Here is a 25738-nt window from a genome sequence, read left to right as displayed (position 1 = left end):
ATAAATAGTCAGAAAGAAAGGTTTAAAAGTACCATAGAACAACATAGGCCCATAGAGGCCCAAAGGGAGAATTCACTTAGTAACGTATCTATGTCATTATAATAGTCCACATTCCAGCCAATCAGGCTGCAGCATCCTCTAGAACCTTCTCCTCAGAAGCTGAAGCCCTCAGATTTTCGTAGCACCAAAGTGACCAAGAGTGCATGAGGAGAAGAGACTCTGAGGGGAGGAAGGGTGGGTCGCATGTGAATCTATGAAAGACACCAATACTGGAGAACCACAGTTTACAGGTAAGTAACTTTTGTTCTTCTCCAGTATTAGGGTGTCTTTCATAGATTCACAGGCTTGAATAAGAATAGAAAGCAGTACGCCAACACATGAGTCATAAAAGGCAATAAAAACAAATGCAAACAACAAATGCACATATGAACATTGCATATATATGAAAGAACCTTTTATAACAGGAGGCGGGAAGCAACAGTCTCACCTTTATCTGAAGAGATTGCGTAGCACTGCTTGACCCACAGCAGTGTCTGCAGCGTCAGCTGTCTCCAGACAGTAGTGCCTCGTGAACGTGTGCCTGCTGGACCACGTTGCCGCCCTGCAGATCTGATGTAGAGGCACTCCAGCAAAGAGGGCGGTAGAGGATGCAACAGCCCTCGTTGGGTGTGCTCGCACCGGAGCAGAAAGAGGCTTGCCAGCCCTTTGATGGCAGAAGGAGATGGCAGAAGAAATCCATCTAGTAATGGATTGTTTAGTGACTGGATGTCCTTTGCGCATTCGGCCATAGGCCACAAAGAGCTGGTCTGATTTACGAAAAATCAGCAGTGCGCTGAATATAGAATTTGAGGCAGCGCTTCAAGTCCAAAGATTGAAGAGAGCGCTCAGCGGGAGACTGAGGGTCTGGGAAAAATGTTCTGAGAATGACAGGTTCGTTAAGGTGGAAGTTTGAAGGAACCTTAGGAATACATTTAGGATTCGTACGTAGTGTGACAGCGTCCCTGGAGAATTGAAGAAAAGGAGACTGATTGGTGAAAGCTTGGATGTCGCTCACTCGCCTGGAGGATGTAAGTGCGAGGAGGAGAGCAACCTTCCATGTGAGGAATTTTAATTCCGCTGAATGAATGGGCTCAAAAGGAGGTCGGAGGAGCTGTGATAAGACCAGATTCAGGCGCCAAACAGGTGGTGGACGACAGATGGGCGGAAACATCCGGAACAGGCCCTTAAAGAACTGACGAATGATTCGAGAGGTGTACAGTGACGTGAAACTATCATGGCAAAAGCGGGAAATCGCAGCCAGGAAGACTTTAAGAGAGGAATGCGAAAGTCCCAACTTTGCCAAATGGAGGGAAAAAGGCAGGATTTGCTCAAGCGTGGCAAGCATCGGATCGAGTTTCTCCTTGTGACACCAGACACAAAACCGTTTCCATTTCAGTTTATAGGTCTTAACTGTGGAAGGAGCGCGTGCATGAGCAAGCACCTCCCTGCACTCAGGAGCAATATTCAAAAGCGCAAATTCATTGTGCTTAGGTTCCAAGCGTGCACCTGGAGAGACGACGGATCCGGATGGCAAATCTGTCCCTGGCTCATGGTGAGCAGATGCAGCAGAGGGCGAAGAAGAATCGGATCGCACTGGGAAAACAGAAGGAGATCCGTGAACCATGGGCGATGCGGCCACCTGGGCGCAATCAGTATGACGTGACACGGCTGAAGTCTCATCTTGTGCAGCAAGCGTGGAATCAGAGGGATGGCGGAAAAGCGTAAACTAATTTGCTCGACCAGTTGATTGAAAACGCATTCCCGCTCGACCCTCTGTGGGGATGCCGACTTGCGAAGTGTAGGCATTTGCGGTTGAGTGGAGTTGCAAAAAGATCCAGGTCCGGCTGGCCCCACTAGCGAAATACATACTCCAGAGTCGGTTGACGGAGTTACCACTCGTGATTGTCCGTAGCCGATCAGCTGAGCGAGTCGGCCAGTGCGTTGGAGACACCCGGCACGTGAACTGCTGTCAGTTGGACACGATGGTGAATCGCCCATTCTCAAATCACAATGCCTGTCTGGACAGCAGAAGAGACCTCGTTCCTCCTGGTTTGTTGAGGTAGTGCATACTGGTGGTGTTCTCCGTACGCACCAGCAGCGATTTTCCTTCCACCAGCATCCGGAAAGATTTTAGGGCGAGGAAGATGGCAAGAGTTCCAGGCGGTTTATGTGCCATGTGCATTGATTTGCAGTCCATTTGCCCTTGACCGACAACCCTTCGAGGTGTTCCGCCAAACCCTCCAAGGAGGCGTCCGTTGTTTGGGTAAGCGTGGGATCCGCGTCCTGAAAAGGCCGTCCGATGGCGATGTTTGGAAGGTGAGACCACCATTCCAATGCACCCTGAATGCGGGGCGTCAGGCAGACTTTGTCGTTGAACGACCCCGAGACTTGCCTTCATTGTTTGTCCAGCTCCTCTTGGAGGACTCGCAAATGTAGCCTGCAATTTGGGATCAGTTGTATGCAGGAGGATGCCATGCCCAGAAAAGATTTCAACATCCGGACAGAAGCGGACCTTCTTGAACGTAAAAGAGCCACCATCTTGACCATGCGAGCTTGTCGCTCCTGCGAGACAAACACCTTTGCCAGACGAGAATCTATCAATGCCCCCAGAAAGACTATTTGTTGTGCTGGACGGACATGAGATTTCTCGTGATTGATGGAAAGGCCCAAGGCGTGAAAGACAGACAGGCAAGTCGGAGTGTGTAGTCTTGCTGCACGAAAAGTTTGAGCCTTTATCAGGCAGTCGTCCAAGTAAGGGTAAAACTGAATGCCCTGTAGGCGAAGACAAGCCGCAACCGGAGCCATGATTTTCGTGAAGACTCTCGGCGCGGAACGAAAGCCGAAAGGCAAGACTTTGAATTGGAAGTGTTTCGATCCTACAGTGAAGCTAAGATATTTTCTGTGTCTGTGATGTATTGGCACATGAAAATATGCATCTTGGAGGTCGATGGTGGAGAGGAACTCTCCGGGATTTAGGAACTGTAAAATTTCCAGTAAGGTCAGCATCCGAAATGTTTGGGTCTTGATGAACTTGTTGAGGGCTCGGAGGTCCAAGATCGGGCGCCACTCTCCTGATTTTTTCCTGATATAAAAAAAGCAGGAATAAAAGCCCTTGCCCTGTTGTTATCGAGGAACCACTTCGACAGCCCCCTTCTGTATCATAATTTTGACCTGAGCAAACAGTTCTTTCAAATGTGCTGGGGTAGGGCCAGAGGGTGGGCGGTTGGGTGGAAATTTGAGAAATTCGAGAGCGTGGCCCTTTAAGATGACATCCAAGACCCAACGATCCGAAGTTATTCTTGACCAATTGCAGAAGTGCTGGGAGATTAAACCTCCAATTTTCAGAGCAGGAGAACACTTGAGTTTGGGAAAGTCACTGTTTTTTAGAGCTAGCACCTCCTCTGTAGGTGCTCTTTCTCCGATAAGGCCTGGAATCGGATAGCCTATTCTGGTTCTGATAGGAGTATCGATGTTTGTTGTCACCATATGAACGGTACTGGGAGGAGCCACGAAAGCTGGAGGAAGTACCTCTGCCACGTGCCCCACGAAATGGCCGCTTCCGGTACTGGAGGGATCCCAGAGCACGAGCAGTGTCCGTGTCCTTCTTGATGGACTCTAAGGCGTCGTCCACATGCTTGCCGAAGAGGGATTCCCCATCGAAAGGCAAGTCGAGCACCCTCACCTGTACTTCAGGCTGAAAAGCCGTTGCCTTGAGCCAGCCTTGCCTCCTTAAGACAGCAGCACCTGCGAGCTGCCTGAAACCCGTCGAGGGAATGTCAACGGCAAAGTCAATAATTTCCGAGGAGATCTTCTCCCCTCCTGCACAATCTTATGGGCTTCAGCCCTGGAGGATTCCGGAAGTAGGGCAACCAAAGCCGCGATCTCTGACCACATCTGAAGGTCATATCGCTCGAGGATGGCCAGGGAGTTAGTCGCCCTGACCGTCGTAGCAGCCAGAGTGGTGAATTTCTTCCCAATGGTATCCAGGCGGCGACCCTCCTGATCCGGTGGCAAAGTCAACGGAGTCGCCGGGTTACGCGACCTCTTCTGGGCAGCTTGCGTAATGACCCAGTCAGCCTTAGGTTGAGACACAAGACATGCAGGTGAGTCTGCAGGTGCCTTGTATTTTTTGTCAAGGCGTGGAAGCACGGCTGGGATGGAATTAGGCCGTTCCATAAGTTTAAGCCCCTCCTGCCAAATGAAGTCAATGATCGGGATGGTATGAATTTGCTTCAAGGGTTGATCCTTGAAGTCATAAAGGAAGCAGTCCGGTTGTTTGACGTCCATAGGCAAGTGAAAGTGTTTTGCGGCACGCACCATCAGATTGTGGAAACTCCCGATGTCCACTGGTGGAGTAGCCAGGGGAGATGTCAGAGGAGGAGACGGTGTCTGGGCCAGATAGTTATCCCAATCGGCAAGGACTGCGTCGTCGTCCTGGTCTGTATCCTGGCGGACATCATCATCATTATCGTTATCAGTATCTGGACGAACTGGCGATCTTGGCTGAGCAACAGGTACCGGCGCTTGTGCTGGAGGCTGTGGAGCAAGAGAAGTTTGCGCAGAAGGTGGGAATCTGCGATTATAGTCATCCAACATGTGTTTAAGGTTTGATATCAAAGACACTGGTATTTGTGCCACAGGAACCTCATGGTCAACATCCAACTGGTCATCGTGAACGGGGAAGAGTGAACCCATGTCATCATTGTCGTCATCCTCATAGTCCTGATACTTTATATTGAGTTCCGAAGGGCTTGATGCAGGACGAAAAGTGTCATCAACATAGGAACCATCTGAAGAGTCCTCCTCCGCAGACGCAAATAATTGAGCTGGGGGAAGAGAATCACCTTGAAGAGGACTCAAATAAAGCGGAGCGGGACGTTTGACGATGGAAGCCATCATCACTGTAAAGGCAGTTGCAGTCGCTAGAGAATAGTGACCCATCGACAGTCCCGTAGACGAGCTCGTGGTCAAAACATCCGTAGAGGGATTCGACAAAGCAGGACCAGGCGTCGACGAGGGAGCGAAAGTCGTCGACGGAGCCAGGATTTTTCCTTTCGATGCGGCCGTCGTCGACGAGGTTTTCTTCGCCGGCGACAGTGTCGTCGACGAGGAGGTAGCTGTCGACCTAGAACTTGACGTCGATGAGGCAACCGTCGACGAAGGTGGTACCGTTGACGAAGGTGGTACCGTCGACAAAGGTGGTACCGTCGACAAAGGTGGTACCGTCGACAAAGGTGGTACCGTCGACAAAGGTGGTACCGTCGACAAAGGTGGTACCGTCGACAAAGGTGGTACCGTCGACAAAGGTGGTACCGTCGACAAAGGTGGTACCGTCGACAAAGGTGGTACCGTCGACAAAGGTGGTACCGTCGACAAAGGTGGTACCGTCGACAAAGGTGGTACCGTCGACAAAGGTGGGACCGTCGACAAAGGTGGTACCGTCGACGAGGATGGGACCGTCGACGAGGATGGGACCGTCGACGAGGATGGGACCGTCGACGAGGATGGAGCCGTCGACGAGGATGGGACCGTCGACGAGGATGGGACCGTCGACGAGGATGGGACCGTCGACGAGGATGGGACCGTCGACGAGGATGGGACCGTCGACGAGGATGGGACCGTCGACGAGTGACGCGTCGACGAAACCTTCGTCGACGAGTGCTTCTTAGTCAAGGCCAACGACGAGACAGACTTTCGCCGTCGACGAGATCTTCACAACGGAAGTGATGGGTCTAACCTCTTGGAGCGTCGTCGACGAGGCAAACGTCATCGTCATCTTCATCGACATAGAACATGTCGTCGTCATCGTAGGCACAGGATCGACGGATCTCCTCTTCGTTGACGACGGGCGCGTCGATGAGCTCGTCGACGAAACATCCGTAGAGGGATTCGACAAAGCAGGACCAGGCGTCGACGAGGAAGCAGAAGTAGTCGACAGAACCAGGGTTTTTCCTTTCGATGCGGCCGTCGTCGACGAGGTTTTCTTCGCCGTCGACGGTGTCGTCGACGAGGAGGTAGCCGTCGACCTAGAACTTGACGTCGATGAGGCAACCATTGACGAAGGTGGTAACGTCGACGAAGGTGGTACCGTCGACGAAGGTGGTACCGTCGACGAGGATGGGACCGTCGACGAGGATGGGACCGTCGACGAGTGACGCGTCGACGAAACCTTCGTCGACGAGTGCTTCGTCGACGAGTGCTTCTTAGTCAAGGCCAACGACGAGACAGACTTTCGCCGTCGACGAGATCTTCACAACGGAAGTGATGGGTCTAACCTCTTGGAGCGTCGTCGACGAGGCAAACGTCATCGTCATCTTCATCGACATAGAACATGTCGTCGTCATCGTAGGCACAGGATCGACGGATCTCCTCTTCGTTGACGACGGGCGCGTCGATGAGCTCATCAACGAAACATCCGTAGAGGGATTCGACAAAGCAGGACCAGGCGTCGACGAGGAAGCAGAAGTCGTCGACAGAACCAGGGTTTTTCCTTTCGATGCGGCCGTCGTCGACGAGGTTTTCTTCGCCGTCGACGAGGAGGTAGCCGTCGACCTAGAACTTGACGTCGATGAGGCAACCATTGACGAAGGTGGTAACGTCGACGAAGGTGGTACCGTCGACGAAGGTGGTACCGTCGACGAGGATGGGACCGTCGACGAGGATGGGACCGTCGACGAGGATGGGACCGTCGACGAGGGTGGGACCGTCGACGAAGCCTTCGTCGACGAGTGCTTCTTAGTCAAGGCCATCGACGAGACAGACTTTTTCGCCGTCTACGAGATCTTCACAACGGAAGTGATGGGTCTATCCTCTTGGAGTGCCGTCGACGAGGCGGACGTCGTCGTCGTCGACATAGAACATGTCTTCATCGTAGGCACAGAGTCGACGGATCTCGTCGACGTCGACGGGCGCGTCGACGAGCTCGTCGACGAGCTTGTGCTCGTTTTAGACGACGAGGGCACAGCTTGGGACTGCGACGCCAGAGAACCAGGTCCCGTAGGCGTAGAGGCCGGCAGATCCCGTGGGGAAATAGACTTTGGAGCGTCCACAAAGGTCTTCCTTTTTAGAAAAGGAGAAGGCATCTAAGTCTCTGACCCACGCTTAAGAGAGGTCTTAGAATGGTTGGAAGACACACTCTCCACATCAGACAGAGGATTATCCGAAGTCTTCAACTTCTGTAGCCACAGAAGGAGACGGGCCTCTCTATCTTTCAGAGTCTTAGAAGAAAATGTACTGCAAAACTTGCAGTTCCTCACCTCATGTTCCGGGTACAGGCAATAAATGCACTTGTTGTGAGGGTCCTCATGGAACAGGCGTAGTTTCCCACATGATGAACAGGGCCTGAATAAAGATTTCTTAGTAGAAGACATTTTGTAGAAGTTGAAAAGTCTGAAGTTGAAGAAAGCTGAGCAGAGCTCAGGGAGACACCCTTCACACGACGTGCGGTAGAAAATCTGAGGGCTTGAGCTTCTGAGGAGAAGGTTCCAGAGGGTGCTGCAGCCTGATTGGCTGGAATGTGGACTATTATAATGACATAGATATGTGACTAAAGTGAATTCTCCCTTTGGGCCTCTATGGGCCTATGTTGTTCTATGGTACTTTTAAACCTTTCAATATGAATATATATACATATATGTATATACATATATGTATATATATATATATATATATATATATGTATATATATATATATATATATATATATATATATATATATATATATATAACTACTATTTTATGTACCATGGGACTCCCACTTCGACGACGGGGAATTATTCAAGCATGTGAATCTATGAAAGACACCGTAATACTGGAGAAGCCAGAAGTATATTCTAAGATTTATCAAAATAACACCTTGCAAGTAATAAGATTGATAATGCATCTTACATTATACAACATTTTCTGTAATATCTTTGCCAGACTGGGAATGATTTGTAAATCTTTGTTAAGCGACCATTTGTTATAATAACTATGGCAACACATACCATTAACCATGTATACATATTAAGAAATATAGGAAATTCGAAAGCAAAGGAAAGCTAACTAAGCACACGCTCCACGATGATGAATTGAGGTAAAAATATAATTGGTTTTTGATGTATTAAGATATGGTAAAGCAAACATCAACCATGTACTTGGTTTTAGTTTCTTTTTATTGCTACCAACTTTCAGAGGTTACTATCTGTAATGAAAACACATCTGGACCAACTGAAATGGTTTACTAATTTTCCTTTTTGTGTCGGATGACAGCTGCTTGAAATGGAAGCAAAAGAACGGTAAATTTACAGTAGTATTTGGCAAAGGTTTGGCTTTTAACCTTTACTTAAGGAAGAAGGAAATATCATTAACAACTGTTAAAAAAAATAAGCTACAAATATTAGTACCTGTAATTCGAAAGACATGAGTGTGATATATCTTCTGGGCACCTTTTAGTCACCTTTCAGTGAAATCAAAGCAATCCTACCAACATCTGCTATTTTTCCTCCGGGGACTTTAAAACACACTGCCTGACATAGCTCGCAGCTATGCCTTCTTGTGCCCTAGCCCCCTGTCACATGTAATGTGAGCAGCAAGAGCAATGTACACTTGCTGGAAATAAAGAAAACACTAAAAACTCAAGCTCAAATACCAGTGGCAACATCCTACAAGATCCGGCTTTACAAGAAGCCTCATGGAAAGATACACTAGCCTCTTACTAATTGCTCCGATAAACAAGTACAGAGAGTGGGAGCGGAACGGGGGCTTGCGGAGGGTGGGAGGGAAACGGGGGCTTGCAGAGGGTGGGAGAGAAACGGGGGCTGCAACACGAACAATAGGGGTGGCGGGGTTTGATTCTAAAATCAGCAATGGAGTGAAGGGGAGAGCATGTAGAGTAACAGTCAGAGCTGCCGGCTTTGGCTCTGAAGAACAGGGTTCAAGTCTAGGCATCTACTCAACGTTCTGTGATTCTGTGCAAATCACTATTTCCCAGTGTCTAAAAGTCCAACAAAAATTAAAGTTTAAAAGTATGTTAATGGACAGTAAGAATACAAAATACTCACTGGTGACTAGCAGGAAACCATAAAAAAAAAAGACAGACAAGCAGGGAGCTCACGTGCGCCAGCCATCCCAATTGTTGCTGTTATTTGAGGAATGCAGGCGGCCACGCTGAGTGCAGCAAGAACCAGCCTTCTTGGGCAGATGCCTGCACACTCTTTGTGCACATCACACCGGGCCCGTTTGGGTTACTGGGAGCTTTTATTTTTAATAAGATGAGAAGGGCTGGATGGAGCAGCTAGCACAGGCAGATTTGTTTTGTCCTATCTTGCCCCGACAGTCCATTTCTGTTGGTTGTTTACCTGTTAGGAGAGCAGCTCCTGCGAAAGCTGCTGGTTCCAAAACACGGTGAGAATTAGTTCTGTGGAAAGACTTCCCTGTGTCAGCTAGATAACTACATGGCTGAAGCAAAAATAATAAACAAGACTTCAACAAGCCCAATCCCCTTAAAAGGAAGCCCAAAACGAAATGAATATTCTACCCAAAAAAAGCCCAAGTGATGGAAAGTGCAATAAGGCTAACAAAAAATACAAGCAACGGAGCAAGAGGCAGCAGCACTAACACAGGTGTGGCATTAAGAGAAGTGGGAGGGAGGAATGCTATATTTACATGTAAGCAGCTATGGTGTCGAAGCTGAACACAGGCAAACAGTAACAGAGCAGGAAAACAAGAATAAAATAGTCCACCAAAGAACCATAGTGGAATGAGACAGTACTTACGTCCTGCTCTTTTGGTGGAATGGAAGAGAAAAGGAGTGACTAAGAGGAAGGAGTGACTACTACAAAACATGGATTTTTAATGGACACTTAAAAAAACAAATCAACTGGTGCAAGAATATGGATATGCTGATGATTACAGAGCGCGCGGTGTACAAGACCAGGGCTAGTCCACGTAAATGGAATAAGATCTGGATTCCTTGGAATGTCTTTAGGGGGGACTTGTGCGATCCACTGCCAGAGGATGATAGTGCCAGCTCTGATGAAGAGGGTGATGAGCAATGAAATAGGATAACTAAGGAACACTAATTAGAAGTCACGAGGGTAAACCGTATAGAATGTGATAATGTGATGTGCTGTCTCCAATGTGGTCAATGTGTCGTGGGATAAGAATAACTGTATATCTGTACCATCAGGGACGGATTCTTGTTCGAACTGCCAATGTACATGTGTGGTTGATATTACCAAATCAAAAGCAGAGTGATAGCGTTAATCCCACAAGTGAAGTATACTAAAGTATACAAGAGGTCGTACGCTTACGCTCGACCTAAAAAGTTATGCTTGATACTCCTTGCATTGTATGGCATGAATTATGTTGTATGTAAAAAAACAACAATACAAATGTATTTTTTTAAAACAAGTTAGATGCAACGAACACATACTCCCTTGTGACCTCATAATTTATACAGAAAATACTTACTTGATGTTTTCTGTCCTTGTAACCCCGTACAAAGGACTGAATAATTATTGCATTTTTTAATCTTCGTCTTTCTTCCTGAAAAAGAAATGAGGCAAAAAACTTAAAATGAATAATATAGTTTTTCTTTTATTTGAATGAACAGCTGGCACAGGAGACCTGTATTTGAAAATGCAATTTGAATACAGAATTATCATGGTAGGGTGCCTTCTACAAATCACAAAACTAAATTAAGTGCACTATGCAGAAGAGGGAAATCTTAGCAGCAACAACACAACGCATGAAATCTTCATAGTTCAGAATTAAGAAATAAAGGGACAAATTAAACAATATATTTGGGACCAAATACCTGTAAGGTACTTTATATACGGAGAAAGATGCCTTCATCCTAATAAGGACCAAACAATTCAATCACTATTGAAAATAAAGGAGGGGGGAACCTGCAGAGCACTTTTGTAAGATTTTGAACACGGAGGTGATATGCAAAATCCTCATTGCATAAATTTCTAAATATTTAATTCTTTACAGTACATTATTCGCTTAAATCTTTAAACATAAGATGCATAAGAAGAACCCAATACTAGCAAAAGAAACTCTGTGCGTGCATGTTAATCAAACTCACACGCTTTTGGCTCAGAGTGTGTGGGTAACATTAAAAATAGCAAATGAAAAAAGAAGAAGAGCTAATAGGTTAGATAAAGGGGAAAATATCCCTGTCGATATATGGTTTAGTAAAGAGGTATGTACCCCCTGTAATAGGTTAATGTCGATAAGTATGTGTATGTATGAATTATACTTTTTACAATAGCAGACTGTATTTTTTGTTGGGTGTTATATTGTAAAGTTTCTATTCAGACAGATCTCAGAATGCTCACAGGGTGCAATCAATTGGTTGTGTTCCTACTTTGGTGACGTGCCATGCTGATCCCCCTGTGTTCAGGACTACAGCCTTTAATGCAAATAGAGTGTCAAAACAAAGAATGCATAAGGAGTGGTCAGACTTTATTACTTAGTATAAACATTTCACAACAAAAAACTTCATTAGAAGAGCAGCAAAGTAGGTTTGTCGAGCACATCGAAAGTGTGTGATGAAAAACACACAAGGTGATGTACAACTACAATGCATATCCATATCCATATTTTCTCTATTTTCAATAGTTTGGGATGAACATAGTGTGTGGTGTTCGGGTTAGTTAGTGTGTGTCGCGAATCTTCTATGAACTATTACTGGTGGTGTTTTCTTTTCCTTATTTGAAGTGACTTCTGATGTTAGAACTTGCTAGTAATCAAGAACACATATAGACTAATACAATGATATTACAGTCTTCCCTGAACTCAGGGACACTGCGGTCAATAAAACGCTTTGTGAGCATGTGTTCCTGCATGAGTAGGCATGGTGGACAAAAATGAAACACAATGGACTGGATCGCGGTCCAAAGTGATTACAAGTAGCTGAGATTAATTCACCCATCACTTTTTCATTTTTCTCATCTGATCCATACGGCATTGCCTAGTGACTGTGGATGTGATTGCCTGGATGTGAAGTTTTGCCATTGTGCATTTCGCCTTGCGGCGAACAATTCTAGTGGCTTTCTCCAACATTGCAAGTAATGATTTATTACCTGAGTTTATTTCCCATTTGTGAGTTTACGATTCCTGTGGAGGAGATCTAGAAAGCTGTTGTCCACTCAAGCAAGATCTTCCACAAGGAGTGGCACTTGATAGGAAATTTCTCAGTTCCAGATTTATTGTGGAATTTTCAACAGCGGTATAGAGTGTATCCTTGTGTGTGTTTCTGTATACTTAGCAGTGATATTGTCTGCTTAAACAACTTTGATTTGAATTTTTCTTTAAAAAGGGTCCCTAATCTACCAGAGATATGTCATACGGATGCTCACTTGCGGTTGAGGACGTGATGTCTGGTAAAATGAAAGCAGCATTTTAAATGCCACCACTCTCTCTGGACAGAAGTAGGCGTTGCTTGTAATTAACTTGAGTGATCTTCCCAGGAATGTTTGTGTTTTGTGGAAACAAATGTGATTTCTTTGCACAGATTATAAATAATAATTGTTGACGAAGCTGAATGCTTTGATGGGTGCAGGCAAAGTAATGCACATGCTTGGTCTCCTTTACTAGTCAATAGTTCAGCTATGGAAAGACAAAATGTGACTACGCCTCAAGTGTGTTGACACTACAGCTAGGCATTTGGTGTTGATATTTTAAAGGGCAAGACTTTAAACTGAAAATGTATCTGGATATGCAAGTAGGCATCCTTGATATTGAGTGTAGCCATTTGATCTTCTACACCCATTGGTGGGACGAAATCGTGCAGTGCTGTCATCTCGAAATGATGTAAGATAATTTAGTGGTTCAGAGCTTATAGATAGAGGATTGGGTGCAGAGTTCCACACTTGTGGGGATTTGGAAGTACAACCAGCACACTCATTGCACTTCTGTTTTGTTGGGACGATCTCAATTGCTCCTTAGAGAAGGAGTGCTTTTACCTCCTCTTTCAGGATCTTGAGATATTACATGCTGATGTTGTGCCATCTTTGTTGAAATGTTTGGCGTTGTATGAAATTCAAGGTTCCATAGGCTATGATAAGAATGTTGCTTACCTGCGGTAATGATCTTTCATGTGGAAAGTCTATCCATCTGCAGATTCCTCACCTGTATAATATTCCCAGACGTCAGACTGGATCCATAACCTTCAAAGCTCTCACATCACCGGTCGGTGTCGCTGGTTTTGTGTTGATGCAGGAAGTAGCGTCAGATGGCTTCACCAATGCCATATACCACTCAACCGAGTGCAACAACATCAGTTTCCATCCATTTATTCCAAGCCTTCAAGGTAAGCGGACAAACTGACATTTATCGAGTAGTGCAGTTCTACAACATGAAGTGGAATCGCATTAACTTTCCCAATAACACATCCATCAAATAGTGAGGCAGGCGGGTCAGTGGGGCATCTGCAGGTAGATACAGAATCCACCAGAAACATCGTTTCCACATGTAAGTAACCTTTCCTTCTGAGGTATACTGCTGCCTGCAGATTCCCCACCTGTAGAAGAGATTCCAGAGCAATACCCCACAACTCAAGCATAGTTGATGGATGGTTAGACGCGAAAATCTTTCCAAACGCGCCTGGAAAAGTGGCTGTCCCTATGGACTTCAGAATCTAGGCAGTAATGCTTGGTGAAGGTGTGTAGGGATGCCCACATAGCAGCCTTACAGATCTCTGCTTTGGGAAAGCATCTGGCCGGGGCAGAAGTGGTGGATTTGGCTCTGGTGGTATGGTCTCTGCTGCCCTCCAGAGGATCCTTCTTGGGTAAGGTGTAGCAGGTTTTGATGTAGAGAATGATCAACCTTGCAAGAGCTTCTTCTGCACTACTTTCCCCTTTTTGCCACCACAGTACCCTACAAAAACTGGTCATCCAGTAGTATATTATTGGTGCAGTCCAAGTAGTAGCTGACCAACGACCTAGGTTCCAACCTATGGAACTGTTCCTCCTCCTTAGTGAGAAGAGTGGAGATGGTGATGGACTGACCTAGGTGAAAGCGCCTAGCAGGAAAATACACGCTGACAGCCAACCCATCGGAGCGCCTGGTAAAGGGCTCTTAGGATTTACTTTCTTGTGCAGTTGAAATAATTTTAATTTGCGCCGCATTGCACTGTTTTTAACTCTTCAGCACTGTACCTGATAAAGTTTTCACTTCTGTACTGCCCCGGTCCACTGCTGAGCAATCAGTTTGAGTGGAGGGAAGCTCTCACACACATTCACCAGTGGTATCCACACTTCCGGTTAGAAGCAGCACGAAGGTTAGCAGGCTAGTTCTTGCTCCCCTTCATTATTTAAATTCAATGCCACTCGCAATGCACAGCGGATGCGCGCCGGCGCCCATCTGTGCCCGTCCGTGCCTGGACCGGGCCCAGGGCCACCCCCTGTCGGTACCTCCAAAGATCTCTGTACCAAACCTTTGATTTACACATCTGAGCAGCTCAAAACATTATCTAATACCAACACATATTCACATAGCTGCCCGGCCATCAATCTTGAGCTAATAAATCAGTTTCCTATCTTTTGTTCCACCTGTTTGTTCTCCTTAGATAACCACCACGATCTACTGCCTCCACCTACCAAAGGGAAACACACGGTACTAAGAACCATCCGGTCAGCCTTTATAAATGCAAGGTCGCTACCCAAACACAAATATGAAATTTAAAATTTTCTTGAAGATTTTAAACTGGACCTTCTCTTTATAACTGAAACCTGGGGCGACCCTTCCTGTGGCCCAGATATTTCCACAGCAACTCCTGAGGGCTTTACCACCAGTAGATTCGATAGAGCAACAAAAAAAGGAGGAGGTCTGCCAATCATGTACCGTGATAATTATATAGCGAGAACTGTACTCATCCCTACAACGATTTGTGAAGCAGTTAGCTTCACTATCATGATACCCCATTTGTATCCTTTTAAAGGTATCCTCCTTTATCGACCTCCAGGCTCTCAAACTGAATTTCTTTCTTCTATGGGTTGTCTGCTAGAGTGAGTGGCTGGAGAAAGCAATTACTCCATCTTTGGAGACTTCAATTTCCATCTTGAAGCCCTTGAAGACCAAGACACCTCAGCCCTCCTGGCGGAAATTGAAGCACTAGGACTTACTCAACTGGTTTCATCACCCACTCACTCTGCGGGCCATACCTTAGATGGCCTCTTCTCTAACCATCAGCAACTTACCCTAGGTGATATTATTCCCATAAACACAACAGTGATGGGAGGCTCCAAGGGGATGTTTAGCGGCCTTTCACAGCTACAACCCCCAAACTAGACAGTTTCAGCAAACAAAAAGTAACTGTGGGACAATTAATCAATCTGTCTACTAACTATGCGTCTAACATCAGGGTAGTGAGAATGGAAACAAATATTTGAAAAAAAGATATTTGAAAAAAAGGGGACAAGAAGTCAACAGGATACTTTCCAGATGTGAAAAATACCCATCAGTTGTCGACCCATACCGCCCTAGTCATCATGTGGGACCCTTCACACCAGGAAGGGTAAGTGTTACAACCACTTGTAAATGTGATAGGGGAATGGGCGCCCCAATGGGCTATAAGTATACTGGTATATAGTGATAACTGTAAAGCAGTGCATGAATATTCGTGAGAGTGAAAAAAGTGTGCAAAAAGGTCTAAAATTGGAGAGGAAAGAGGAAAATATATTTTTTTTTACATCTTTATTTGTTTTATTAGAAAAAGCAGAAAGAAAAAAAAAAAGACAATCCCGCACAACTTACCACACAGGGGGCATAAGTAGAGGCAAAAAGCAAGGGTGATGAGTTCTAAAGAGCGGTCACCATTCAGCCCAGAAGGCAGTTCAATGAGGCAATAGGGCAGTGAAGTGCAAGACAACGCTGGCCACAGTTCAAGACCTCGATGGGTGGGACGCTCCGTGAGGCCAGAATAGCAGAACCCATACACACCGCCTGCTGTACAGGTTCCTTGTATGCCTCATTTATCATCGAGGGTGCCGCAAGAAACGAACCAACAAAGAACTTACCACCCCCCCACCTTTCCCACCCCCCCAGGTGGTGGTGACAGCGTACAATCATTCATTCAACCTGATTCCACATTCAAACCTGAAATAAATGGAGAGCCCGCACCGTAGACGGGCACACTGCAGATGGTAAACCTTTTGAGAGGAAGCGGACCAAGGGTCCCCAGCGGAATATAAAGTTCTTGAAATCGCCCAAGAAGATGTCCGCTACCCGTTCCATGCTCAGCAGTTGCCACAACTTCGCATGCCACCGGGACAGTGCTGGGGCCTCCGTTTTTCTTTCCAGGCCACTGCCAGAGTAAGGTTGGCGGCCCCGACACACAGCCACAAGATGTTTTTGTCCGCTCGGGTCTGGTGTTCGAGAGCTGGGTCTCGAAGACCCAGCAGTACATGGGCCATTGAGTCAGCTATTGGGTAACCAAGAATCTCTTTGATGTGGGATAGGATCTCTTCCCAGTATGGGCGGATGATCGGGCAGTCCCACCAGATATGACGCAAATCTCCCAGCAAACCACAGCCCCCCCCAGCATCTGTCCGACGTAGACGGGAAGATGCGATGTAACTTGGTCGGGTGCAGATACCAGTCCATGAGAGTTTTGAGATGGGCCTCCCTCAAAGCCACAGAATGGTTGGATTTGGATTTGGATTTATAGAGCGCGTAGCTACCCTAAGGCATCCCAGCGCTGATAATAGACCTGTGTTTCCGGGGGGGGGAGGAAACTATGGGAAGAGCCATGTCTTTAATTGTTTTCGGAAGGCCAGGAGGGTATGTTCTCTTCGGATGGAAATAGGGAGGGAGTTCCACAGCTTTGGGGCATTGTAGGAGAACAAGCGCCCCCCAGAACGGGTCTTTTGTATTCTGGGAACGCTGGCCAATGAGAGGGAATCCGATCTGAGCTGCCTGTTCGACTGATGGGGTTTGATCAGGGAGCTCAGAATCGGCGGCCCTTTCCCATGCATTAATTTATGTGAAATGCATAGAGTTTTGAAGTTAATCCTCTCCTTGACCGGTAGCCAATGAAGGCTTTTGAGCGCTGGTTTGGCTGAGCATCTGGGATTGGTCCCTGTTAATAGTCTTGCCGCGGCATTTTCAGCACATTGAAGTCTGTGGATGACCGCGGCAGGTGCCCCTAGATATAGGGCATTTCCATAGTCCAGTCTGGCGTTTACCAAACCCTGCATGAGCAGTTTCCTGGATTGGAAAGGGACTAAATGGAGAACCTTCCGTGCAGTTTTGATAAGGCCTAGGCATGTGCCGGTGGTTTTTCTGGCCTGGGTTTTGAAATTCAGCTCTTGGTCTAACCAAATTCCAAGGCTCTTTACTTCTGATTTAGGGATGGGGGGTGGGCCCATACAGTTTGGCCATATGAGGGATGGGGGGAGTTTGCTAGGGTTTCCCAGAAGAAGGATTTCAGACTTCTCGCCATTTAATTTCAGCCGTGACTCGCTCATCCATTTGTAGATGTTTTCGAGACAGGCTGCCAGGTTGTCTAGGTTTTTCTTTGATTGGCTGATAGACACCACCAGTTGTGTGTCGTCGGCATACATAACTGTTTTTATGCCGAACGGAGATGTGATGTCTTCCAGGGGGGACATATACACGTTAAACAGTGTGGGGCTCAGGGAGGAGCCCTGGGGGACCCCACACTGTAACGGGAGTGCTTTGGAAGTACTCGAGCCATCAGACACCTGGAAGGTTCTCCCTTCCAAGAAGGATTCAATCCAGGACAGGGCAGTACCAGATATTCCTGCCACGCTAAGCCGATGGATTAGGATAGCGTGGTCTACCGTGTCAAAGGCAGCACTTAGATCGAGGAGGATCACTGCCACTGATCCTCCTGAATCTATGATGGATGTTGCCTCCTCGACCACGGCCAGTAGTGCGGTGTCTGTGCCCTGTCCTGGTCTGAACCCAGTCTGGGATTGGCGCAGAAGTTTATTCGTTTCCAGGAAGAGCGAAAGTTGGTGGTTAACTATTCGCTCGGCCACTTTGCTAATTGCCGGGAGGAGTGAAATGGGTCGGAAATTGGCTAGATCCGTGGGATCGAGGTGGTTTTTTTTTTTTTTTTAGAAGTGCCCGGACTGTCTCCTTTTTCCAGTTTGTTGGGACGGTGCCCCTAGTCAGGGACGCGTTGATGAGGTTGGTGAAGGAGGGAGCCACCGTAGTGGCGACCAATTGTAGTTTGGTCATCGGTGCTGGGTCCGATGGGGCCCCACTCTTCACTGATTGTAAAGTAGTGAGGAATAGATCTGTGGTCACCTGAGAGTAGGTATGGAGGCATGGAGCTTCCATGCCGATTGGAGTGATAACGGGGGGAAGTGGGGTGGTAGGAGGAGGGAGGGCATTGAGGATGGTGTGAATTTTGGATGAAAAAAACTCCGCTAACTGGTTGCATCTGGTGCCCGATGGGTCTGGTGAGGGCAGGGGGTCAGGGGTTTTGGTAAGGAGCCGTATTATACGGTATGTTTCTTTAGCTGAATTGGCTGCAGCCTGAATTTTTTGTTCGTAAAAGGTTGCCTGAGTGTTTTTTATACAGGTTTTGTATTGCCTTAGGGCGGCCCTGTATTCATTTTTATTTTCTGTCGCCCAGTCCTTTCTCCACGAGCGTTCGAGTTTTTTTACATTTTTTCCTCAGTTCTCGTAGTTCCTGCGTGTACCAGAGGGACTTGAGAGTTCTCTTTTTACTGGCAAGGGGAATGGCCGGGAGGATGGTGTCAAGGGATTGATCAATCCAGCCATGAAGTTGCGTATCCGCTCTGGTGGGGTCTGGGTCGAGCACCGGAGTGGAGGTGATAAGGGTTTGAGCCCATAAGGCTGTATTCAGTTTATGCCACGGGTGGGGGGGTGCTTGAGGAGGGGCTTTCACCGGGGTTTCAGACACCAGTTGAAGTTTAAAAAGGATAAGAAAATGGTCTGACCAAGGGAGGGGGAGGGGGTTGTCCACTACTAAATTGGTGAGGTTTGTGAAGATGGGGTCCAGTAAGTGGCCCTTTGAATGGGTGGGTTTGTTGCCTTTCAAGTGGAGGTTAAGGGAGGCTAGGTCTTTTTTTAGGTCTTTGGCGGTGTTTGTGAGGTCGTCTAAATGGAGATTTAGATCTCCTAAGACCGTGAAGTTAGGGGACAAGCAGGATAGGGAGGAGGTGGTTTCCACAAGAGAATTGCAGAATGATCGCTGCTGTCCTGGGGGAAGGTACACTAGTATCCCCGAGAGAGTAGTAGCTGGGGGTAAGTGGATGGAGAACAGTACGTTTTCACAGTCCTGAATAGGGCTGTCCTTGAGGTGGCATACCAGGTAATCTCTATAGATAATTGCTATTCCTCCTCCCGTCCCAGAGGGTCTATCCTGATGTTTAATAAGGTAGCCCGGAGGGAGAGCCTGGACTATGTCGGGTCTGAGTTAGGGTTGATCCATGTTTCTGTTAGGAAGAGGATCTCAATCACCGAATCTTGTAGAAGAGGTTATGTGCCGTGATGTCCCGCCACAGGCACGACCACTCATCTTCAGAAATATCTCGTCCGAGGAGTTCCTCCCAGTGTCCCATATACCTGGGGCGAGGTGATACGGCGGAAGTAAGCAGTAGGTTATAAACGCCCCTCATGGCAGTGGTCCGCAAGATGAAGGCCTCAAAGGGAGAGGGGGGCCTTGTGGCCGCCTCATTAACCAATGGCGTCGTGGCCCAATGAAGTAGTTGGAGGTGGCGGAATCTCTCGGATGTAGGGACTCCGTAGTCCCACATTCAGTTGGCAAAGGTAAGCGGGGTATAGCCATGAAAAAGGTGCGTGAAAGCCCTACAGCCTCCCTCCCTCCATACCTCGAAAGGGCCTTCATGCAACGCCGGCGGGAAGGCCGGATTAAAGTGTATTGGCGTAAAGGGGGATGGGAACGTAGTCCAGCGTTCATCACTAGACACTGTGTCCCAAACCTTCAGGGTGGTGCCGGTGGGGGTACTGATGTACTGATGTACGTGTTCTTGGGCCTATCCTTCTTAAGCTTCCACGCCAGATCCCAGATTGACCTCCGCACTACACTCCTGTCCGTATGCAGCCAATGTTTTTCCGAGAATTGCTGGGCCCTTTCGGCCAAAACTCGTAGGTGCGCGGCTTTGTAGTATAAGTGCATATCGGGGAGGCCCACTCCTCCCTCTTTCCGCGGCCAATGCAGAGTAGCAAAGGAGAACCGCGCCCGACCCCCTTGCCAGATAAAACGAAGCATCTGGGTCTTGAGGCGCCGGAAGAAGTCACCATCCATCGGTATAGGGAGTGCCTGGAAAAGATATAAAAACTTGGGCAGGAGGACCATCTTTAGCGCGTGAATTCTGCCCAGCCACGAGATATACTTTGGTTTCCAGCGGTCCAAGTCCGCACGGGTCTTCGCCAGCAACTGGGGGAAATTTGCAGAGTATAATTTCCCTATTGAGGGTGTCAGCCGGACCCCTAGGTACAGGATGGAGTGGGAGGCCCATGGGAGTGGCGTAAGTGGCCGCACTCTGTCCACCTCCGCCGAGGAGAGTGTTAGATTGAGAACATACGATTTATCGTAATTTACCTTGAAACCGGCCACTTCCTCAAAGCGCAGTAGCACCCCTTGGATGTGTGGGAGAGAGTGAGCCGGATCCATAACAGACAACAGAACGTCATCGGCAAAAAGGGTAATTTTGTGTTGTTCCCCAGAAAAGGGGAGACCTCGTATCTCCTCATGCTCCCACACCGCCAGTGGCAATTGTTCAATACTTAAAGCGAAGTGCAGGGGGGAGAGAGGGCAGCCCTGTCTGGTGCCCCGGGAGTGCGAAAAAAACTCTGATAAGTGGCCATTTACCGCTACTCTAGAGCGGGGGCTATTGTAATTCGCTCTGATCACTGAAATGAACTTAGCCGAGAAACCGAAGGCGGCCAAGGTGTGAAACATGAAGCCCCAGTCCACCCGATCAAAGGCTTTTTCCGCATCGAGACCCAATAGGACCGCTGGTATTCGAAATCTGTTAGCCTTCTCGATCAAGTGGATAATCCTCCTCGTATTGTCGTGGGTCTGGCGCCCTTTAATGAACCCGGATTGGTCTGGGTGAATGAGCGCTGGTAGCAAGTCTTGGAGCCTACTTGCAATGATGGAGGAGTACAACTTGCCGTCTATATTAAGGAGGGCTATCGGGCGATATGAGGAGCATTTAGTCGGGTCTTTCCCCGGTTTGGGGATAATCGAAACCATGGCCTCCGCAATGGAGCCAGATGTTTCCCCGGCCTCTGCCATGGTGTTAAAAAGAGTGACTAAAAAGTCGCTTACTTCCGCCGCGAATGTCTTATAGAAAAGAGCGGTATAGCCATCTGGCCCAGGAGCCTTATGGAGTTTCAGCGCTTTGATGCCATCTAGCACTTCCGCTCTGGTGACAGGGGCAGCCAGTAATTCGTTCCATTCCTTAGATACTTGAGGCAAGGGCAGATCTCCTAAATAATCCCACTGGTCCCTAGAGTCTAAGGCCTTCCCTGCATAAAGTGCGGCATAGAAGCGTCCAAATAGAGTCGCTTTGGTCTCATCCTGATGCTGCAGAGTCCCCGTCGCATCCCGGATACCTCCTCTGTAGTCCTTTTCCCTCTCATCCCGAAGCTGTCGAGCCAGGTGCCTCCCCACCATGTTCCCCTGGGAGTAGGAGAGGTGCCGTAGTCGAAGCAGGGTAAACTCCGCTCTGTTGTTGTAATGGGCCCTAAGCTTCCCCCTTACTGCAGTCAGTGGGCGAAGGGTCAATCTGGAAGGGTTAAGTTTATGCACTTGTTCTAGAGCAGCGAGTTCCTCCTCGAGCTCCTCACGTTCTATCCACCGCAACTTGTTGAGGTGAGCATTGAGAGCCAAACAGGTGCCCCTCAGGGACGCCTTAAAGGCGTCCCGGGTGGTGAAAACTGACATGTCAGACACGGGATTAAGAGTAAAAAAGTCCCGGATGGCCTGCCGTAGCTCCTTGCATGAGGGTTCATCCCGCACAAGTGAGGCCAGAAAGTACCACTTGCGTTGCCCGACACCTTGCGCAGACCATTGTAGCCTGAGCACCAGCAAGCTGTGATCAGAAACAGAGAGCGGGAATATACTGGAGTCGCGGACATCTCCTCTGAGGGCTTGACTCAAGAAAATGTGGTCCAGACGTGAATAGGAGTGGTGGACATGGGAGAAGGTGTAATCCTGTGAGTGTGGGTGCATGGAGCGCCAGCTATCGACCAACCCCAAATCACCTAGCAGCCGCTGTGTCGCAGAGGAGAACAAGCCAGTAGTAGACCTCTGATGGTGAGAGCTATCCATTTCCCTGATCCACACCAGATTGAAGTCCCCCATCAGGAACAGGACTCCTTCAACAAAATCTTCCACTCTCCGCAGCAGGCCCTGGAGAAACCCATTTTGTCCTGCATTTGGGGCATACAGCACCACAAAGGTGCACAATTTACCACACACCAGACCCTTAACCATCAACCAACTGCCATTCTTATCACTGAGCACCCCCATAGGCTGAAAATGAAGGGATGAACGGAAGAGAAGGGCCACCCCCCTGTGTTTTGTGGCCTGTACATAAGGGGGAAATTCTTATGTTTAAGGCGGAGCTCATCTCTGCGTGCCAGGTGAGTCTCCTGGAGACCCACCACATCGAGCAGGTGATCATTCAGATTCTTCCAAACCTTTTGGCGCTTTTGCGGGGAGTTCAAGCCCTTCACATTCCACGTGTCAATACTAAGAGGCTTTACAAGATAGTGACTCCACCCTCGCTATATGCATACTGTCAAAAGATCCCTCCGCCCCCCCCCCACCCGGAGCCGCCCCAGGACAGTCCGCGTCAGCACCCCCCTGCAAGGGACCCCAAGGGGCCACACAGCACATAGAGCCACCGGGCCCAGGTCAGAACAAGCAGAATACATACATACAGCATTCCACAGACTAAAAGTTGCATTGAGCCTCATAGCTCGGTCACCATCACCTCCCCCTCCCCAATCCCAACCCTCCCAACACCCCCAACAACCCCCCATGAAACCCTCCTCCCCCCCCAAGAAGAGTGAGTTCCACTCTAGAACCAATAGAACAGTGAGCGGCAACAAGGAGAAAAGGAAACCCCCCAGTCGATCCCCCCTCCTCCCCCCAGCCCCAGGACGCAGGAGCCTCAACAGGAGTACCTTCCCGACCCGTACCTGAGGAGCCCCAAAAATAGAACAAACAGAAAAAAATCAGAAAACGAAATAGTTCCACAGTGAGGGCTGTCGTTAGGTCCCTCAGGGAGCGGGGACTGATGTAACAGTTAGTGCCACATACGCTCACCGGACCGGGGCGTCTTCCCAGAAAGTACATAGTTACCCTCGGTACCTGAGTGAAGGGGGGGAGGGGGAGTCCCTCAGACGCCGATCAATCTACCCTCCGGGGTCAAGCAGCAGACGAGCTGTCCTGCGATGGTGCCATAGTCACGCTCACCACAGAGGCCACCGCCCCACTTCTCTCCTGCAGGCTAGCCGCAGGGTCCAGCCTGTTCTGCGCTGTGGATCGCCTCACCCTTTGCCAGGAGGAAGAGCGCCGCCTGCGCCGTGCCGGCGAACGCCCGGCACTCGGAGAAGGGGCATCGTCGTCCATTCCAAGAAGGTCCTTGGCAGCCTGCAGGGACCGAAGCTGGACCAATCTATTCTGCCATCTGAAGATGAGGCGGAAGGGATGGCCCCAGGAATACGCCACATTGCGGTCGCGCAGGAAGGCCGTCACCGGTTTAAAGTCGCGCCCTTCTGCAGCGTGGATGCCGCCAGGTCTTGGAAGAGTTGGGGGTGATGATCCCGAAGCTGCAAGGCGGTAATATCCTTCGCCTTCCGAAGAATGCGATCCTTAAGCTGAAAGTCGTGTACACATACCAAGATGTCAGGAGGCGGAGCACTCGCACCTCTTGGCAGCCCCACTCTATGGACTCTGTCCATCCGGACCTCGCTAACGTCGTCTTCTCCCAGAATCTGCAAGAAGAGGGCTTCCACATAGCCACGCAGGTCTCCCGCCTCACTGTCCCAGGGCACAGCACGAATGCGGATATTGTTTTGGCGGGACCGGTTCTCTAAGTCCTCCGCATGGGCCTGGAGGTCCAGATTCTGCTCTGTGAGTCTAAGCACGTCCTGCTGGACCTGGTGCACATCCCCAGCCAGCCCTAGATCATGCTCCTTCAGCGTTGCCACCCGCTCGCCAATGCCATCCACATCTCTCCTCACCTCTCTGAGATCCGAAGCGAGTTGGGAGCGGAGCTCCGAGATGTCCTCCTTGATGGCAGAGAAGAGCTCCAACATAAAGGCCTTGGTAGCGGGCGCATCTTCATAGTACTGCCTGGGGGAAGCACTGGTACCTGGTGACGCCGCCAACTGTGACCCCTTCGGGACGCCCTCTTTGCCTGGTTTTTCCTTACGGGCCTGTTAGCCATCGTGCCAAGATCTGTGGACACGCTCCAGTCAAGGCGTCAGGTATGGCGCACCACTCTCGGACAATCCACACCACGCAGGGCCGACTTCCCCCTGTCCCACTCCCGTAGTAGCCACGTATCCAGGGGGTCAGGTCAGTGCGGCCGCACTACCCTTCAGATCCACTCTCCAGAAATCCAGTAGGACCCCGAAGGCTCGTCGTAGCGCCCGCCCCCTGAAGCGAGCCACACCACACTTCATCCGGCCACCTCCAGTGCTCAGGTCTCACCACCAGATTGGTCCGTGCCTGTCCAGGCGCGGGGGGCCCCCGCAGATTCCTCCACCGGGCACCAGCTCCAGGGCTCCACCAGAAGTCGATCCAGCGCAGCACCCCAAGCCAGACGGCACCCCTCAAGGAGTGCTCTCAACAGGCACTGCGCAACCAGTCCAGGAGGCAACAGGGGTCCAACCACTGCACGTGGCCGCGCACTTCACCAGGGGCAGGCTGAGCACGCCGGAGGCCGTCTCCGCCGCTCCACAGGGCACGACCGAGGCGCCAAGCCCACCGGTGAAAGCCCCTCAAGCGGTCTCCAGTCAGCCCCCCGGGGCAGGGCCACCCCTAAAGGCAGGCAGCAGTGGGTGCTAATGGCTCTCAAGCCTCAGTCCAGGGGAGCGGGGCAGTAGGCTCCCCGACCACCACACACCAATGCAATCCACACACCCCCGGGGAACAGGGCTCAGTGACTCACCCCGGCAGGCAGGCCGCCAGATCGACGTTTCATGTAGGACCCCATGCTGCGTCCGCCACCACGCGACCAGGCAGCACAGTGGGGGGCCCGGGCGGCAAGAATCAGCACTGGGAAGGTTCTCCAAGTGGCAGCCAGCCTTCAACAGGCTCCCGACTCCCAGGTAGGCCTCAAAGTCTCAGGGTCTCTGGGAGATCCGTCTCCGGGCTAAATAGCAAAGGCCCCAGAGCGTCTCCAGAACCCAGCCTGGAATCAGTGCCCCAGAGAGCGATCCAGCGCCCCGGGCGGGTCTTCACAGGCGGCGGGGCAGCGGCGGACAAAGCCAGCAAGGAGCGACCGCACTCAGCCACGCCTCTTTTCACTCCGGATAGGCCTCAAAGCCCCGGACTCCCGTAGCTCACCACTCCGCTCCCGCTCAGCCACCGGTCACTCCTCCCGCAGGCGGCCTCCCCACAGCTGCCGCAATTCTGGTGTCCGCTCTCTCCAAGCCCCAGCCGTGGTCCGTATGGGCACAGCAGCGGGTGCAGGCGTAGGCTCCACCGTCCCCAGTGCTCGCCCAG

The 25738-nt window shown here is 49.5% G+C and overlaps 1 protein-coding gene across 5 annotated transcripts in view; it reads right to left on the bottom strand.

The window, feature by feature from the left end:
* The window catches only part of UBE3C (ubiquitin protein ligase E3C), a 1115457-nt gene that overhangs the window by 934029 nt on the left and 155690 nt on the right, over positions 1-25738 (bottom strand). For all 5 annotated transcript variants that reach the window (XM_078663264.1, XM_078663263.1, XM_078663265.1 and 2 more), the window contains exon 4: positions 10492-10566. In XM_078663264.1, the coding sequence (XP_078519390.1) occupies positions 10492-10566 (75 nt within the window). The remainder of the gene's footprint in view (positions 1-10491; positions 10567-25738) is intronic.

This window comes from Lissotriton helveticus, chromosome 10, assembly GCF_964261635.1.
Source record: "Lissotriton helveticus chromosome 10, aLisHel1.1, whole genome shotgun sequence".
NCBI classification, from domain to species: Eukaryota; Metazoa; Chordata; class Amphibia; order Caudata; family Salamandridae; genus Lissotriton; species Lissotriton helveticus.
The sequence above is the reverse complement of the archived record's forward strand: the minus strand, read 5'-3'. Positions and strand labels throughout refer to the sequence as shown.